Here is a 17,228-nt window from a genome sequence, read left to right as displayed (position 1 = left end):
GTTATGTAATAACTGCCCCGCTGGAACACAACTTATGTCAGAACAGGACTGACTGAACTCTGTGCTCCTCCTAAATTTTAGAGGTGGTTTGATGGAGGAGGTGTCCCATTACGCCTCCTCTCTGGTGGGCGGGGTCAGCGTCTACTTTGACAGGCTCTGATTGGCCACAGCTCGTGTCACTCAGCAGTTGAGCCACAGGTAATTGGTCAGCGGAGTTCCTCTCATCTCCTCCTCAACTTCAGTATCCATCTGAGACTCGGGTCCGACTCTGTGGTAATTGTCGTGTGGCGCACTTGTCCAACTTCGTCCGGTGTCAAAAGCAGACTTACCGGAGGGAGTTACCGGCGCGGTTTCAAAGCTCATCTCGGTGGGAGTTTGTTCCAGGAGGTAACGGAGGCGAGAAATTACCGGATCTGAAACTTTTTCCACCTCAGAAAACAGTTTAGAAAAAAAAAATGGCAGACAGCGTGGAGCATGAAGTCTCTTCCACCACTCCTCTGTTCAGTGAGGAGGTGCACCACTACCAGGCTGAGGCCGAGCCGGACTCCGAGCTGGACAAGCCCAAACAAGACCTCTTCAGCGTGGATGATATTGTGGACCTGGTCGGCGGGGCTCAGGACGCCTTGGACCGTCACATAGCTGAAGATAGTGCGCCACATGCGTTCACAGAAACTCCCACCGCTCCTGCAGAGGACCCAGTAACGTTACCAGAGTCTTTCCACGTAACGGAGCCGGAGCCAGAGCCAGTGTCAGACCCGAAACCAGTGTCAGTACCAGAGGTAAAGAAACCTGAACCAGAGCCTGAGGTAGAGACTGCAATCCCAGACTCCACCAGCCTTTCTTTTGTCCCTGAGAGCCCTTTAATTGCCGAGGAACCCGAAGTTGTCGCCCCCAAAGTCGAACCGGAGAGTACAAAGATCGTACCGGAGCCACAGGCTGCCCCCGAGCCAGAACCTTCCCCGGCGAGCGACGCCCTCCCAGTGGCTGAACCCCGGACAGCAGCCCCAGCCCCCGCAGAGGCAGCAGAGCAACCTGCGGTGACAGAGGAACCACCGGCTCCAGCATCGTGTGAGTGTTCAAACGGGGAAAATATGACTATTTATTGCAGGAAGGAGTTTGTATTAATTGAAGCAGATAAATAAATATAAATGTTATAAACCGTGTTAGTGAATGTAGTATAGTAAACGGTATTTTTCGGTATTTTTCCATCTTAGTGTCTGAACTAGGTTAGCATTATGTGCTTTTCCAGACGCCGACATGCAGATAAATAAGTGCGTTGAAGCGCTACCTTTTAACCAACTTTATCCACCAGAACACGTTAAACTGTATTAAATGGTGGTTTTATCCAGATTGTTAATATTTATACAGTTCCGTCACGGTGAGGCTAGCCGGTTAGCTAGTGGTGCTACCCTGAGGGGAGCGGAGGGTCTTTCATCATGAAGCTGACCTGCTGTTTGACAGCTGGGTGCACTGTGAATAAGAAAACCACACTTTGAACCAGACGAGGAAATGGGCTTTGGAAAATAGAGCCATGTTGGCTCTCTTTTGTCCATAAAAGGAGCTAGCAGGTTAGCCCGGTTTCGCTGTGTTGTAGAGATGCGGCCCACCTGTTTTGACAAATAAACGACAGGAAGCATAATGTGAGCTGTTGACTGGATGAGCTGGCGATATTGCACCATTTACTCTTCAGCGGCGTAGTCACAACGTACGCCATTAACCGAGTGTCTGGCGTGTCTTTTTGAAACATTTCCCATGAATATATGCGTTAATTTCACCGTTATATGTTTCATCATTGTGTCAGACTCAGCAGCGCCCATCTGCTCTGTGCCCGCTGTTGCTAACCGTTGTTGCTAGCCGGGTTCCATTATCGGACAGACTTTTTTTTTTCTCTTGGTATTTGTCAGAGCAGCCACAAACAACAGTGTTGAGAGGCTATCAGGTGTCGAGGCTATCACTGCCATGTAATACAAAGCTCAAGGGAAGGGCAGCCGCCCGATGGTGTGGGGTTTCTACCGTTAGTGTCCGGTGTTGGTTATCGGCAATCAGGTTGACTCTAGTTAGTGCTCGATGTAAGCTAACGTTAACCAACATAACACCTGATAATCCGAAATCTCGCAGCTACAACATAGACGGGGCTTTGTGAGATTATCTTTTGTAGTTTGGCGGATGTGAGTACGAAAGAAGTGGCACGCCGGACAAAGATCTGTCCGATAATGGAAGCACGCAGCGGTTAGCAGCGCACGGTGTACCAAAGCTGTAACCCAGAGATTAGTCACAACAAAGGAATCCGCTCAGCGTCCACTCCCTGTCTGCTTCCCAACATTTCCATACTGTTACCAGGCTACGTCAACGCCTTAAATCAGCGTTGTATTTCTTATGCTGTTGCCGGCCTGTTTTCAGTCATTCAGCCCCCCCACCCCCCATCATCTCCACCCAAACCAACACCCTTAAATCCGAAAACAATTTAGCCAGAGAGGCCTGTGAGCCCTCTGTGTCCCTTTAAGCTGCTGTTACTTGAATGCTCCTGAAGTGGTGTTTTTCTGTAGTAGTGATGATAATGTTAGGACGTGTGTATTCTGAGCTGTTGTTTTTGTTTATACGGATGAGGCAGATAGCAGGTAAACAGGCCCCCCTGGCCTCCTCCAGGCACAGACAGCAGCCAGGAGCAGGCAGCACAGAGGCAGGGTGGGGCTGCTTGGCAAGGCCACCGATGGAGCTGGATAAACCACAAGCTCTAGTTAAAGCATCGCAGTCACCGCTCTGAACAAAAGACAAAAAGAAATCATTCGCATTGATCCACCTTTCAGGGAGATTACAGACCGAGTGTGTTGTCTGTTCATTGTCCATCACTGCAGATGGTCCTCTGGCCTTTTGCACCCTCATACCTGCTCTGTGTTGTCTTTGTTTGTACGGTATTATGTAGTGGCAAAATCTGAGGATAACCAATCTGGTGTGATCAAAAAGTGTCAACATGAAAAGTAAAAGCTGCATTCATTGATTTTTTGGTCACAAGGTTCCAGTTTCTCACCCAGTAAACAGATCACTGTTTGTCAGATAAAACGGTGTACTTGAAGATGTCAATGTGCGCTTCAGGAAAGGGTTCTAGTATTTTATTGGCTGCTTTATAGGTCAAATTATTAGTTTATCAGTTGACAAAATATTCATTATTTGCAGTCCTATTGGTAAACCCTGTTCACAACTGCACCGAGTCTCAAAAACTATAATATCTGTCGGGTTATTATTCTTTTATAAAACAGTTCCTTCAGTATACATTTAGCCAGTATTGGACTATTTTATTTGGGCAGTGTTGTTAAATCAGAAATACTTTATTGATCCCCGGATGGAGAATTGTTTGTTTCGCAGATGCTCGTGTTTAGACAACATTTAACGCTTTGGCTTCTTTTGTAAAATGTGTTGATATTTCTCAAACGATCGGCCACAGATTACTCGTTTAAGTGTAGCAAAAATGAGAAACATTTGATGGTTCCAGTTTCTCAAACATGATCATTTCTGCTTTTCTTAGTCTTACGATATAGTAAGTAGACTGTAAAAAACATCAGCTTGGGTATTCTTCACTGCTCTCAGACATTTTCTAGACCAAAATAGGCATGTCAGTGGTTAACCACCAAATACTATTCCATCAAGACTTAAATGGTCTGTTGAAAGCAAAATGAACAAAAACTGACATCCCTAAACCAAATGGTTAATTGAGTAATGGAGAAAATGATTGGCAGGTTAATTAATAATAAATATAATAGCGAGTTGCAGCCCTAGTAAAAATGGTTTTGGCACTAGTATCGAGCATTACAAGACACCCAGCCCCAGTAATTAGTCTGTCATACGTGGTCAGTTAATGATTCAGATGAAACATGGCACAACCTCGCCGTCAAAGACCAGTAACATAACACTGTCTGTGGGGGAAATGAACAGGGTTTCACACCGGTGTCACCCTACCTACTTCTTCACTCTTTTGTATTCTCAAAGCATTTATCTTTTCTGAACACGAGTGTGCGAGTCCTGCTGTGACTTAACATCACGCAGATTCATGTCGTCACCCCAAAAAAGGTGTTTGAGGTGAACTCTCGTCCCCTCTGTTGGACATTCAGACGCTGTGACTGACGGGCTGCTTAATCGCCCGGGGCTCGGTGATCACCGCCGGCCTACATCTTATTTTTGGGTCACCTACATCCGTCAGCGTGTGTTTGTGAAGAGCTTGTGATGTGGTCAGGTGGATTAGACGGAGAGGGGAGATGTCAGACACACAGTCACAGAGGCTTAAAGCTCAGTGCGTCTGTGTGTGCCGTCCACTGTTGTTGTTTTCTCTGTATCCTGGTGAAGGCTGGACATAAGTGGGGTTAAGTGCTTCAGAGTCCGACCCCTCCACCCAAAGCAACGACGCCTGGCCTCTCTGCTTTTATTCTGCCAACGCGGCAGCTGGCTTTCAGTCTAGAAGTGCGTCAAAATCCTAAATATGATGAGAACCACATGTTAATCTGTTTTAAAGCTGGTCTCTTATCGCTGTGATAAGCAAAGATTTCCAGAGCTGTGTGGTGAAAGATGATACTTACCCATGTTCGATTCATTCATCACATTAATGCTGATTTAAAGCTTTAAAAAAAAAAAAAAAAATCAGCCATTTTGTTGGGCAGGTTGACCAGTGGATCAGGAAATAGTTTCTTCTTCAGTGCCTTCTTACAGCTGAGTAAAAACCTCATCTTACTGCAGAGGAGTTGAAAAGAGCTGTCCAGATTCTTAATGACTCAACCATTTTAAGAAATTGTCAACCAATATAAAAATATTATTTACAAATAGTAAATGTGCACTGCAAAATAAATAAATGCTGTCACAGACGTTGCAACCAGATGGTTTACTCACATGCGCACAAGCATCTGTTTTAGAGACAATGACAAAGCAAATGAAGCAGTTTGACGAACCCGTCAACATCACAAACGAGCACCTGATCCAATTTGAAAGGGAGAGAACGGATGAACAAGCAACCAGTGACTTGCAGAATTAATTTTAAGGGATCTGAGAAGAACATGACAAAAGTGGTCTTTTTAAAAGAGGAAGACTTGACCTCTTTGTTTTCCTGTTTCTAGACTGCAGGAGTATAAAAGAGGGCCACAAAGTGCTAACGTTAGTTTTTGTGACCAAAATCAACATGTAGTTGTTTATCGTGACCAATATCTCAGTTTTAAAAAGTCTGGTAGTATATCTGCTGATATTTGTTTTTTAACATAAGCACATAACAAAAACACATTTCTGATAATGATCCCTTTTATCAGGTTATAAAGGCATAGCTATTTAGTGAGTAACTAGTTATTACTATATATATTAACATATACTGTAAGCTGAGACAGATATAGATCTATAATGAAATCAAATCAGAACATAATATCTGCTCTTTCAATACTTTCAGACATTAATTATTGTACATAATTAATGTCTGTGTTCAGTACAGAGCTGGAGTCATGACGCGGTTAGCCTAGCTTAGCATAAAGACTGGAAGCAGGGGGAAACAGTTAGCCTGGCTTTGTCCAAAGTTGAAAAACACAACAACAAACAGCTCTAAAGCTCACTAATTGAGTGAGTCATGTAATGGAACTATTTCTTCTGTCATTCATTCAGTAGCAGCGACAGAGAGCCAGAGAATGAGATGAACACCAGAACTTAATATTATCATCCTGGAATACCACAGTTTGACCTCCTCAGCTGGGCATGTTATAACAGGGTGGACGTTCAGACGACAGTTAAGGTTAGGTGAGGTTTGGTTTTGCTGGAGGCCAGTTTCCCTCTCGCTCTGTGTCCTCTCTCTGCAGACAGACACATTAAACAAATGGATCAAAGCTGAATCAGAAACAGGAGGTTCTGGTTTTGGCGTGCTCTTTCCCCCAAAACGTCTGAATGTCAGCGAACATTCAGAGTCAGAAGCACCACAGAACCCACAACTTAAATGTGTTTTTTGTTCAATATTAATTTGTTCAATGTTTTTTTTTTTTTTATTACACACTTACATAACATAACATTTGTAGATAGGAGACTGCAGCAGAGACAGTGAAATCATTTGTCAGTGCAGATGTTCTGTCTGTCATCAAACTAACCAGCAGGAACCAACACAACCTGCTCGGGTTGTTTTACTTTTCATTGATAAGAGATTGACGTTATAGACTCTTGGACTCTCAGAGAATCGTACATTGAGTTCTTTCTTATACAAGATGGCAGCAGGTGAGTCGCTGGCCTGAAGTCATATATCAGTGTCGAGCTGTGAGGCGTTCCTCAAGATACTTATAGCACAAGGAAACAAATACCTCAGCGTGTAGAGCAGGCAGTGACGCTGGCAGAGGTAGGGGCTTGACTTCACAGTATATCACAGTATTTATTTATTTTTTTCATGACTGGAGTTTTATATAGGTTTATAGTGTCCTATCCTACTGACATCAAATATAGTAACATTTTAATGCCATCCTGTATAGAATGTTTTATTTTACTATTGGGTTCTTGGGCCCACAAAATGAGACAATATATGAACGAATCCGGATGAACTATTTTTATTGTGCAAACTGTAACACAGTAAAATCAGAACTTCAAAATACATTTGAAAACCACATTTATATTATTTCTAATAGTTGTATTAAACACTATAAACTCTTCATTGCACAGTTAATATTGCTGCCTACAAAAGAGTCGGTATGCAGTACATGAAATATTCACATTATACTGCTGTGAAGCTCTATTTGGAGCCTCCCTCTGGATGTTTAGTTGCCTGGTAAAAACTTACACTGGCAACTAATTTCTGCAATTCTGACTGCAATCATTGACTTTTTGGGGCCATAAGAAACTTCTGACTATATGCATCAGTAGAAATATATAACCAGTGAGTTTGTTTAGAGACAACCTGTCGCATTCAGACTGACTGGGAAAACTCAGAGTTGGATGTTGAACAGGACAGTACCGCACTGGAAATTAGTTATATATTTGGATCCACTTTTGTTTAAATCTCACACTGAGTTTACAACCCGCTGTAGTTGAATGTTAAATATGTCCTATTGGTTCCATCCTACAGGTCTTCTTCATGGCTGGAAACTAAACCTTGACAGCAGAGGTAACCAAACAAAGCGGCCTCTGAAGAATCATTTTGGCCTAATGATTATCAGATTATAAAATCAGCATACATTTGTGTTGCAAACTGATTCTGTGTTCTGCCAATACATTTGATAATCAGCTAAAGATTGATTTATGCAGATTTTTTCCTGATCAAGATTGATTTTCATTCTTTATTCTCATAATATGATGAGACCTCCCATGGTGCATTGTAACTTTGTTCATCAGCATCACAACAGCAAATATTTGTCATTGCCTTTTTAACTATTTTTAACCCGAGGAGCCTCGTCCTGCTTCAGGTTCACAGTGGGAGCTGCTCAATACAAGCACCTGTCTCCCATCTACTTTCAACAATGTAGTGCCTTGCTAGCACTTCCCCAGCACCTGCATATTTCTTTCTGTCTGAGTTGCCCTAATGACCTCAGAGATTAAGCTAAATACTTTGCTCAGTGGCAGTTCTAAGGAGAGGACATCATGTGCTAGAGATCATTTGCCCCACATATCTACAATTCCCATAATGCTTTGGAGAAAGTACCATGGATTCAGTAACGACTGCCACTTAAGGCCAGTTTTCAGCCTATTTTTTATTACAATTGTATTATCATGTTTTACCTGTGCTGTGAGCAGCCTGTAGACGGTGGACGGCAGTAGATTAGGTCTAACCATAATCACTTGACTCCCTCACTCTGAAGAATTAGTTGTAGACAGCGTTTCACAAAGTTTATAAAGTTTCTCCTCACTCAACTCTCAAAATTGTGCAATTTTTTTAAGCGGGCCTGAGGTTATTGCAGTTACTAGTTAAAACGGTGTGTTCACAAACACGTGCTGTTTATCTTGACAGGTAAGAGAGCTTTTGAAGTTACAGTGAATCAAATAGACGGTGTGTTTTGTGTGTGCTTAGAGGTTTCAGGTGAGCAGGCAGTCCCTCATTGTGGCCCTTAAGTGTTGTACACTACAAAAGATGTGTGGTCAAATGTGCCCCAGGCTACCTCGGCAAGAGTGATTGCAAAGTCGAACCACTACAAGCCATAAAACATACTGTAATCCACCAAAATATGGTTTGTATTTTGGATAAGTGTGACAATAGTGCCATTTAGTTTGAGACTCTTGCTTCAGTTTCTATCCATAAAACATAGTAAAGTGGTTATTTGTGGGTTTCTGGCTTTTTGAGGAGCTGTATTTTCCTTTATCCTCCTGTGACCTCTCACTTTGGACTACTTGTATAGTTTCAGTGTCATGTGGTTGTCTATTAATAAAAAAGAATTTAACTAATTTGGTTAAAGAACCAGAAATGGCCTCTGTCCTTAATTTCATTCATTTTAATTTGACTTTATAAGCCATCTGCTTTTTGGTTCAGCTAACCGAGGAGCTCAAAATGAAGATTTAGCAACCTCGCTGATCAAATCACTGAAACTGTGTTGATGTGTCATAATGTGCTGCAGTGGCGCAACTGCTGAAGCTTTGAAAGTATTTGTACAGCTTTATTTAGACCGTCATTTACATTTCTGTTATTGGCATGCAGCCAGTGTGAGATTTTGTATGTAGCTGAAACGCCTGTGTTTCCCTCTTGTTGCTCTCTTGTTAACTCACAGAATTACAAACCATGAAGCATGGTCACTTCTGGTGTCTCATCAGGCCAGCTTCCTCTTTTTATGCTTTCAGGCCTCCTCACCTCTCTTCATTGCAATCTGTTTTGCTATGACACTGACCTTCTGTCTGTTCTGTCCTACCTTCACTACCAAATGAAACCTTGAGCCTTTTAACAGATGTTGACATACCTGACAGAACTTGTTGAGTAAACTGTGTAAATGTACAGTATCTCAACATCTTATGGCTGTTTTCATGCTAGCTAGCCAGTGTTTTCTGGGGAACAGTATTTTGAATTTGGATTAAGAAGACCCTGAAGGCACCCATGCATCCCCCTTTTGTGTTTCCTTAACTACACTGATGTAACACACAGAAGCTGTGATTAAGATGTCCCAGCTGAGAATTTCTGACAAGTACCTTTATGTTAGTTTAGGCATGTGGTTTCCAGTCATTTGTGATAAAGAGTATCTGTCACTTCTGGTCTTTCTCTTTTGGGCTGACTAAATTCACTTTCTGCTGCTTTCTCTTGTTTCTTCCACAGATGTACCTTCTCCTTCTAAAGCTCAGCCTCATCCTCTGATGCAATTCCCTACAGGCAAGTTCTCTCTGCTCGCTGTTTTCCCGTCTTTTACTTTTCTTTAACTACTTCTTTAGTTCACTCTCCTGTTTGTCAGTTAAGTGGCAAAAATAACCCTTTGCATGTAAGAAGCTGTAGATTTTTGTCACCTATAATAGCATTGACATAGGATGCTTGCGGATTTGTACTGAGTATCTTTGAAACACCAAATTTGATGTTTGACTTTGCTTGTGTTTGTGCTGCATTGTGACTTACATGTGATTGTTGCTGTAGAGTAGATTGACATGAATTTACACAATTGTAGATGAATAATGATTCTCCTCAGTGATTGACTGGCCTGAAACAATATTGGTGTTTTTTATAATATTTTGAAAAAAGGTCTTTGTGAGGAATCATTATCTACCATCACATAACAGTTTGTGTTGGTAAGACACACTAGGCATGGTTTATTGGCGCCAGACCTGGGGCAAAAGATTATTTCACCACGATGCATTAAACTACGGTGGTAGACCGATCAGACCACCAGACAAATGCTGCCGAATCTTGACTGTGGAAGGTAGTCTGCTCTCTCTGCGTTCATTGTAGTCCTGTTTGATCCAAAATACATAGCTGACTAATAAAGCTTTAAAAGTAGTAGACAAAAATGCTTCTTTCCGTACTTGGGGTGTACTTGATTTGCCTTTTCCAATAGTCAAAAGATAGTTCTCCTCTTTTTATAGGTTCTTTAGATTTGCTGCTACATTTGAGAAAATTGAATGCCAAAAAGTAAAAATTGAAACATTTCTTGAACTAAGTCAAGTAGGGAAACCGCTGGACATCAAAGATCCCACTTTACTAGACAAATTCCAAAATAATATTGTATGACATAAAAAAAAATCACACACTTCACAAAAGGAGAACGAGCAGAGGCAGTGACTTTAGTTTTGTCTGTCATTGACTAACTAGAAGAAAACTAGAAGATGAGGTTACCACTGCCGCCGGAGGATTTACTGTACTTCTTCCTTCAGTTTTGACGTACTGTACTTACTGCATACTACAATATAATAAGACTGTTTATTGGCAATAATCTGGTGTTACAATACTTATGATACAGGGATTGCACTTCAATATATTGTGATAAATTGCAATATTTGCAAAAGTCTAGTTTTAGGAAAATCAAGATTCTGGAATTACGATCGTTTAAAACACACTTTGTGACGCTTTTGACAGGTGGTGTTCATACGGTCAGGCTTTTTAGAATGAACAGAAATGATCATTTACACAAACTGTGCGTGAACTGTCTACCAGCCACAGCTAACCTTTTAGCAGCACTTGTCTGGTCCTAGTGGTTCTCCCCAGGTGTGGTGGGCACTGTAAGGAATGGAGTATGTCTTTGATATGTGCTGTATTGCATTCTCCCTCCTCCCTCTCTACTCAAGCACTTGGGCAGAAGGGTGATTCCCCTGCTCCCATCTCTCCTCTCTCCCCTCTTCACTCCCCTGACTCTCTGGAGGAGCTCTCTCTGACTGAGAGTCCCAACCAGCCCCCTACTTCGGGATCTGCTGTACCCTTGGGCTCCTTCTCCACTGACCCTCCTACTACTCATTCCAAGGACATGCCTTGGGTGGGTGAAGAGGGTGATTCTGGACCGGGCCGTAGTAAGAATAAGGAAGACCTTCTAGATCCATTAGCTGGTCCTTACCTGAGTTTAGGGAAAGACCCAGGGCCTCATAATCCGTGCGAAGACAGCGGAGTTTCCTTTTCACCTGAGGAGAAGCTGATTAGCTCAGACAGGTCCTCCACTGGCCCCTCCCCCGTGAATCCCCAGATGATGGTCCCTGAGTCTCACCTTGCCTCCTCTAACCCAACAGAGCACTGGGATTCACCATTTCTAGCATCTCAAGACAACTCCAAGGTCTCCATGGATACCTTCTCCAAGGACACAGCTCCCATTAGCTCTTCCAGGTATGAGCAAGACCTGCACGGCAACCAGTCTGATGAAGATGATGACCTGATGTATGAGGTGAAGAAGAATAATAACCCATTTGAGGGCTATTCCCCACTGGCAGACAGTGGCTACTCCCATTTTGGAGACTCCAAGTCCGACAGCAGGGCCTCAAAAATGTCAGAGAGTCCCACTCCAGATCTGGTCCAATATGGCCAGAGTGGAGAATCCCAGGATATCCCACCCTCTTTCTTAGACGAGGGGAAAACATTTGAGATAAGCAAGACGGCTACTGACTCGCTCATGCAGTCACTAAGTCAGTTCTCATCTGGTCTGAAAAATGATGATGAAGAGGAAGAGGAAGAGGAGGATTCTGCTCTGCCACCATCGCTTCCAGACATCCTGAAGTCTTCTCCACTCAACCATGACAAAATCGACTCAGGCTCCTCAGAGGGAAGCCCGGAGGAGCGGAGTCCTATTCTTGAACGGAGGATGATGGAGTCCCCCAACCCACCAATCAATCTGTCCGCTAACAACCCGTTTGCCTTTGATGCTAAAGTGTCCCTCCTAAAGGAGATGACTGAAGAGTTGGAAGTGAAAACAGCTGACAAAGCAAAAGTCGAAGACGACAAAAGCTTTGGCTCATTTGATCTTGTCAAAGAGGCAGAGGAAACCACCCCAACTAAGGTCAAGGAAGAGGAACCTGTCAAGATTGAGCAGAAAGATTGGTTTTCAAGCCATGATTCTCCCAAAATGACGGAAAAGTTTGAGCCACTCGACTTTCAGAGCAAAAAGACCCCCGCTGAGGACTCCGATTCAGAATCGCCAACAGCAGACTCCCTGTCACCAGTCCTGGAAGCCATGGCCAAGAACCCTGCCAGCTTCCAGGTGGAAACAGAGAAGAAGGATCTGACGATGGAGTTGGAGGAGCCAGAGGTGGCTGAGGAGGTCTCTGAGCATGAAGTCTCCTCTGAGGAGTTCGAGTTCATTGAGCGACCACCCAGGGGTGTTATCGATGAGTTTCTTGAGGCTCTGGATACTTCCAAGTTTGCCTCCTCCATGCCCCCAGAGATCCCCATGGATGATGACGATGATGATGATGATCTAAGCTTTGGGCAGAAAGATGTGGCTCCAGTTGCTGCTCCGCTTCTGACAAAAGAAGTCCCGGCCCCCAAGGTTGAAGAAGAGGCTCCAAGTCAGAGCTCCTACCGCCTCCTCACCCAGGCTTCCCCCCAGAAGAGCAAGGCAGAGCTGGAGAAGCTCGACATTCAGCAGCCCCCATCCCAAGCTCCACTCACCCATTCCCCTGTCTGCAAACCAGAGGAGGCGGTCGCTAAGAAGAGTGCGGAGGGTGGCAAACTGTTAAAGATGCCGAACGTGAACATAAGAGCAGGTAAAATATACCAGTTCAGGCATGGAAACCATCCCCCCCACATCCTCCTCAGTTTTCACTGGCACTTCCATGTTCATCGGCATAATTTTCATCCTCACTCTTTTGTTCTCCTCAGTAATTTTTTCCCAACCACCCAACCAGCAGCCGGTATTTAGTCCCTCTCTCCTTAGTGTCACCTTTCCTTTCTTGCATCGTCCCTTTTTGCTTTTTCTTTGAAAATTAACCCTTGCATTTAGCGGTTTAATTTGTGTGGTTGTGTGTTCCATTGTGCTTTTGCTGCATTTGTGCGTTGCTGTCTCATCAGATTAACATCATTTCTGTGTACCTGATCATTTTATTTCATCTATGAATTTACATTTTACGATGTGGTAAGTAAAATGTGATTTATTTGACTATTTCTGTTCTGTTAAAAACAAGAGCTCCTTTTATTGTCTTTTTTTTTTAAATACACTGATTATATTATTTATACTTAGATAACAGAGATGTTGGTTTTTCTTAATTGTTAACCACCTACAAACACTTGTACTGATGCTTCTGTTTGCCCTCTGAGCATTTTTGCTGTCGAATTGGATTACCTTTTCCATCTGGTTTTAGCTTCTCTCTACTCTGGAAACCAGACACCACCTTATAGACCCCAACACCCACTCACACCCACTCACAACCACATACACACTCACAACCATACACACACACACACACTCACAACCATACACACACACACACACACACACACACACAGAGCGGCCAACCACGCCCTGTAACTGACTGAATATGCTGCCACTCTGATTTATTTTGTGCTTTACAATCTCTCCCACACCCAGTACATGCTTGCATCAGATTTTATGTACCTGAAGCTAAATGCTGAATATCATTTAGTTATAACCTCTGTGCCACATAATTTGACTTGTAATGACTTTATAGGTTGTTGAACTTTCTGTCCACCAGCCACTCTGATTATTTACTTAGATTTATTATTTAATAAATCAAAAGTGGCAAATATTTGCTGGTTCCAGCTTTTCCAGTGTGAGTCGTTGCTGCTTTTGTTTGCTTTTATATCACAGTAATCTGAATATCTTTGGGGTTTGTTGGTCAGACAAAACAAGGCATTTGAAGACGCTCTTATGTAATGGCAATTTTTTCTACTTTTTTCACAATTCATGAAAATAGCCCTAAGGAGGATTGGTTGATCAGTTAATTTGTACCTGGAAGTTTTGGGAGGGTATTTTCTCTATTAAAAAGTGGATAATTCATGCATTTTATTATTTATTTTAAGAGTCCATCTGATAACCGTAATGATGCCAAACCAGATTTTAGACTTGCCACAGTTCTAATATCCAGGGCAAGTCTAAAATCTTCTAATCTGTAAAACCCAGTGTTTGTAGTTCGTCTTTATTGTGCCCTGAGGTAATGTGTGCGAGAATAAAACTGTGATGTAATGATATTTCAGATGGTTTATCAGACAGATGCAGAGCGGCCTCCTTCAGGGCTTTTAGGAAGTGATGAATCGCTCCCGAGGCTCCGCTGTCTCTCTGAAGACAACATCGCTTAGTCTTCATTTTAATGGATGACTCAGTTTTATTTGAACTGATATTGATCACTTAATATACACACACTTATATTAATGCCTTTACACACACACACACACATCCACAGTGTTGCAGACACTAGAGCTTCTGTGTAAGTAGAGCAGTAGGACTTTGCTCTTTGGGACAAGCTGCCGAAGCGGTAACTGTGTGTTGGAAAGATCTCCTGTTAATTAAAGCCTCCTCCTCCTCCTCCTTTTCCTCCTCCTCCCTGCATTGCGACACTGGCAGGCCCACAAAGGGTTCTTCGACCCAGAAACCACTCAGCAAATGTTCTTCATTATGCAACTTGAGGTGCAGAGCTGCGATCTGAACATAAATCTCCCTGATCGTCCTGTCACACTAGGAGCAGCTCTCGTTATTTGTTGCTTCACTGACGGATTGTTTGGAATTTTTTCTCTACTGATCTGAATAGCGTATCTGAGATGAACTACTGATACCAGAGTGATGTTTGTGTTTTATGGCTTTACATACAGAGCAACAAAAGGTTGTTATTATAAGGGCTGCAACTCACAGTATTTGTTCCTATTACAAGTATTTTATGGATTTATGGATTTAGTTGTTTGATCTATAAAATGTCAGAAAATAGACAGAAAAATGTCTTGTTCTGTCTGCACAACAATCCAAACCCAAATATAGTCAATTCACTGTGATATAAAACAGAATAGCAACACATCTTGGTTCACATTTGTGACTGAAAATAATCAATTGTTCTGTTGATTGACTGACTAACTGTCTCAATTCATCGACTAATTGTTGGTATTAAAAGGGGTTTTGATGGCATCTGTGTAGTGATCTTAAAGGCATACAATGCAGGATTTATCCGTTGTTTCCCAAGTTGGCCCCCTCCTACCTGGAGACTAAATGAAGAGAGGACATGACGTTAGTGACAAAGCAAGGTTATTTCTGGATTTTTTTGGTGAATGCAACTGAAGTGTAGCTTCATCTGTCCGCCCTCGGTCAAACACACACTGACACACAGACCTGAAGCTCGTTATACGTCCATGACACAGACAGGGAGCAGAAACACCCAGAAACGTCTCACACACATCAAATTAAGAAAATACAGGTGGTCAATATATAAGAGGAGAGATTGCTGACTTAATCTCACCAGCATTTGCCCTTACCATTGATCCCAACAACGGGATGAATCTTTAGGTGATAAGGGGATTTGTTCATCATGTTGCTGTAGGTCTGAACACACTTAAAAGCTGGTTGCTCTTTCTGTGGCGGCCTGTGGCCTCAACCCACCACCCATGTAAATGTGGTTATAAAAACATGCCCGCGGTAATATCTGACACCGTTTCCTATCCACTGGAAATAGGACGAGAGGTTGCCAACTCATTTTCATTCTGTCTGTCATTTGTTAGTAAATCAGCCATTTGAGGTGAAACAGCTACACTGATGTGCCACAGGCAGGATTTTAAGAAAATAACAGCATCGATTATTGCCTAATAATACATTCAAATGGTTTCATTAACATGCAGATATTGCTTTACATTGATTTTGTTGGAAAAACAAGGAAATGTGTCACTATCTGCCTTTGAACGTGTAACTGTAGTGTACAGTTTTATGACCTGAGTAATGACTGATTGTGTGCTATCACCTCGGTGGATAACATCAGCAGTAAAGAAGTGATTCAGAAGGAGGTGAAGGGTCACTGTGGGCTGCTTTGTCCTCAGAGAGACAAACTTTGTACTTCTCCTTTATGTAACCGCCTCTCTTTCACCACTGCAGTACACTGTTTCATGAACTGCAGGTCATCACTGGAGACGACTCGTGGTGAAATGGTCAGACACTGGACTAGATGGAAAATCCTGTTAATTGTAATTGTATGTAGACTGTGTAATACTTGTAGTAAATTAGATCATTATAAAAGGGTTAATATTCAAAAGCATGAAACAGTCTCATGCAGATCAATCCATATAGATTTTGCTAAGGGGTTCTTTGATCCAGACGTTGTCTTACAGCTGAAGGCCCTGTCTTCTTCTTCTTTTGTCGTTGTTAAATGAGTTTTTATAAGTGAGAGCCTTTGAATTTGATTTGAAGAGCGAAGAAGAGGGGAGGTAGAGGAGTTTATAAAGTGAGACAGGTGCCCTCTAGTGGAAGAAAGCAGTGATTACCACTCAGAGGAAGTGTAACTCCCTCCCTCACTACGGACCAGTTGATAAGATACCTAATATATACAGTTGTATCCTATCCAGCCTGTAAGCATGCACCGGCTTTAGTCAGTTCTCTTTGTATTTGAGATGTTTTTCTGTTTGTTCTTTGGTGCGTTTCCTGCTCTCCTGTTTGGGAGAACGGCGTGTAAATGCTCGGAAATCTTGGCAGCAGTTAAGCGAACTGGCAGACAACCAACCATTATTTTGCATTATTTTCCCTAACGTCCTTGTTCACACTAAAGAAGGGGACTGTAAAGTTTGAACCACTCGAGCAGTTTACAGTATAAAAAACGATATAGTTAAAGATTCGGGTTCAGTACTGATACGAAATGATTGAAGCTTTGTGATGCTTTACTTTGTGAAATAGAGGATGTTCTTCCTGCAAAAGTTTTATTCATTTAACAAAAGAGGCCACGGTTCTCCAATATTACAGGTTTTTGTAAAGTAGCTGTACAAGAGCTTGTGCAAAAGTGGAAGTTTGGTAAATTTCAAATTGATGGAGCAATCACTCGATTAGTTGATGAGCCAAAATTGTGGGTTTTGGACTGTTGGGCAACCGAGACAAGATAGTTGAAAGCTTTATCTTTTGGCTCTTTGAACTTTGATTAGCTTTTTCACAATTTGTCCTAAACAGAACAGGAATCTGATACGTGGATATGTGATCACTCACAGCTGACCATGTGCAATCCTCCTCCCTTTTTGCCTGCTTTCGTTAAAACAGTGTGCAGCTTTATTGTTCTAGAGATCTGTAGCTGTTGTATTTAGATGTGTTTTACACAGACGGACAGAAGTCATCCATCGGCTCCTTCTCACTGCTTCGTCAGCAGATTTGAGAAAGCGGAGGGAGGAGGAGGGATGACGAAGGAAAAGCAGGGTGAGATAAAGCATGAAGGGAAAGGGG

General features: G+C 42.5%; 2 protein-coding genes across 2 annotated transcripts in view; both read left to right on the top strand.

Moving 5' to 3' along the window:
* Positions 1-259: 259 nt before the first annotated feature.
* LOC118329834 (reticulon-3-like) overlaps positions 260-17,228 on the top strand; it is a gene marked incomplete in the record, with an annotated part of 46,178 nt that continues 29,209 nt past the window's right edge. The window contains 3 exon segments of the mRNA XM_035664154.1: positions 260-1,068; positions 7,064-7,102; positions 9,230-9,283. Of these exon segments, the coding sequence (XP_035520047.1) occupies positions 456-1,068; positions 7,064-7,102; positions 9,230-9,283 (706 nt within the window).
* Positions 9,312-17,206, top strand: LOC118329832 (titin-like). The gene has a single exon (XM_035664151.1). The coding sequence runs from the start codon at positions 10,632-10,634 to the stop codon at positions 12,735-12,737; it is 2,106 nt and encodes a 701-aa protein (XP_035520044.1). The 5' UTR covers positions 9,312-10,631; the 3' UTR covers positions 12,738-17,206.

This window comes from Morone saxatilis, unplaced genomic scaffold (genome assembly GCF_004916995.1).
Source record: "Morone saxatilis isolate NCDOM2014 unplaced genomic scaffold, NCSU_SB_2.0 Contig19, whole genome shotgun sequence".
Taxonomy (NCBI): domain Eukaryota; kingdom Metazoa; phylum Chordata; class Actinopteri; family Moronidae; genus Morone; species Morone saxatilis.
Note: the sequence above shows the minus strand (reverse complement) of the source record. Positions and strands in the feature narration are given on the sequence as shown.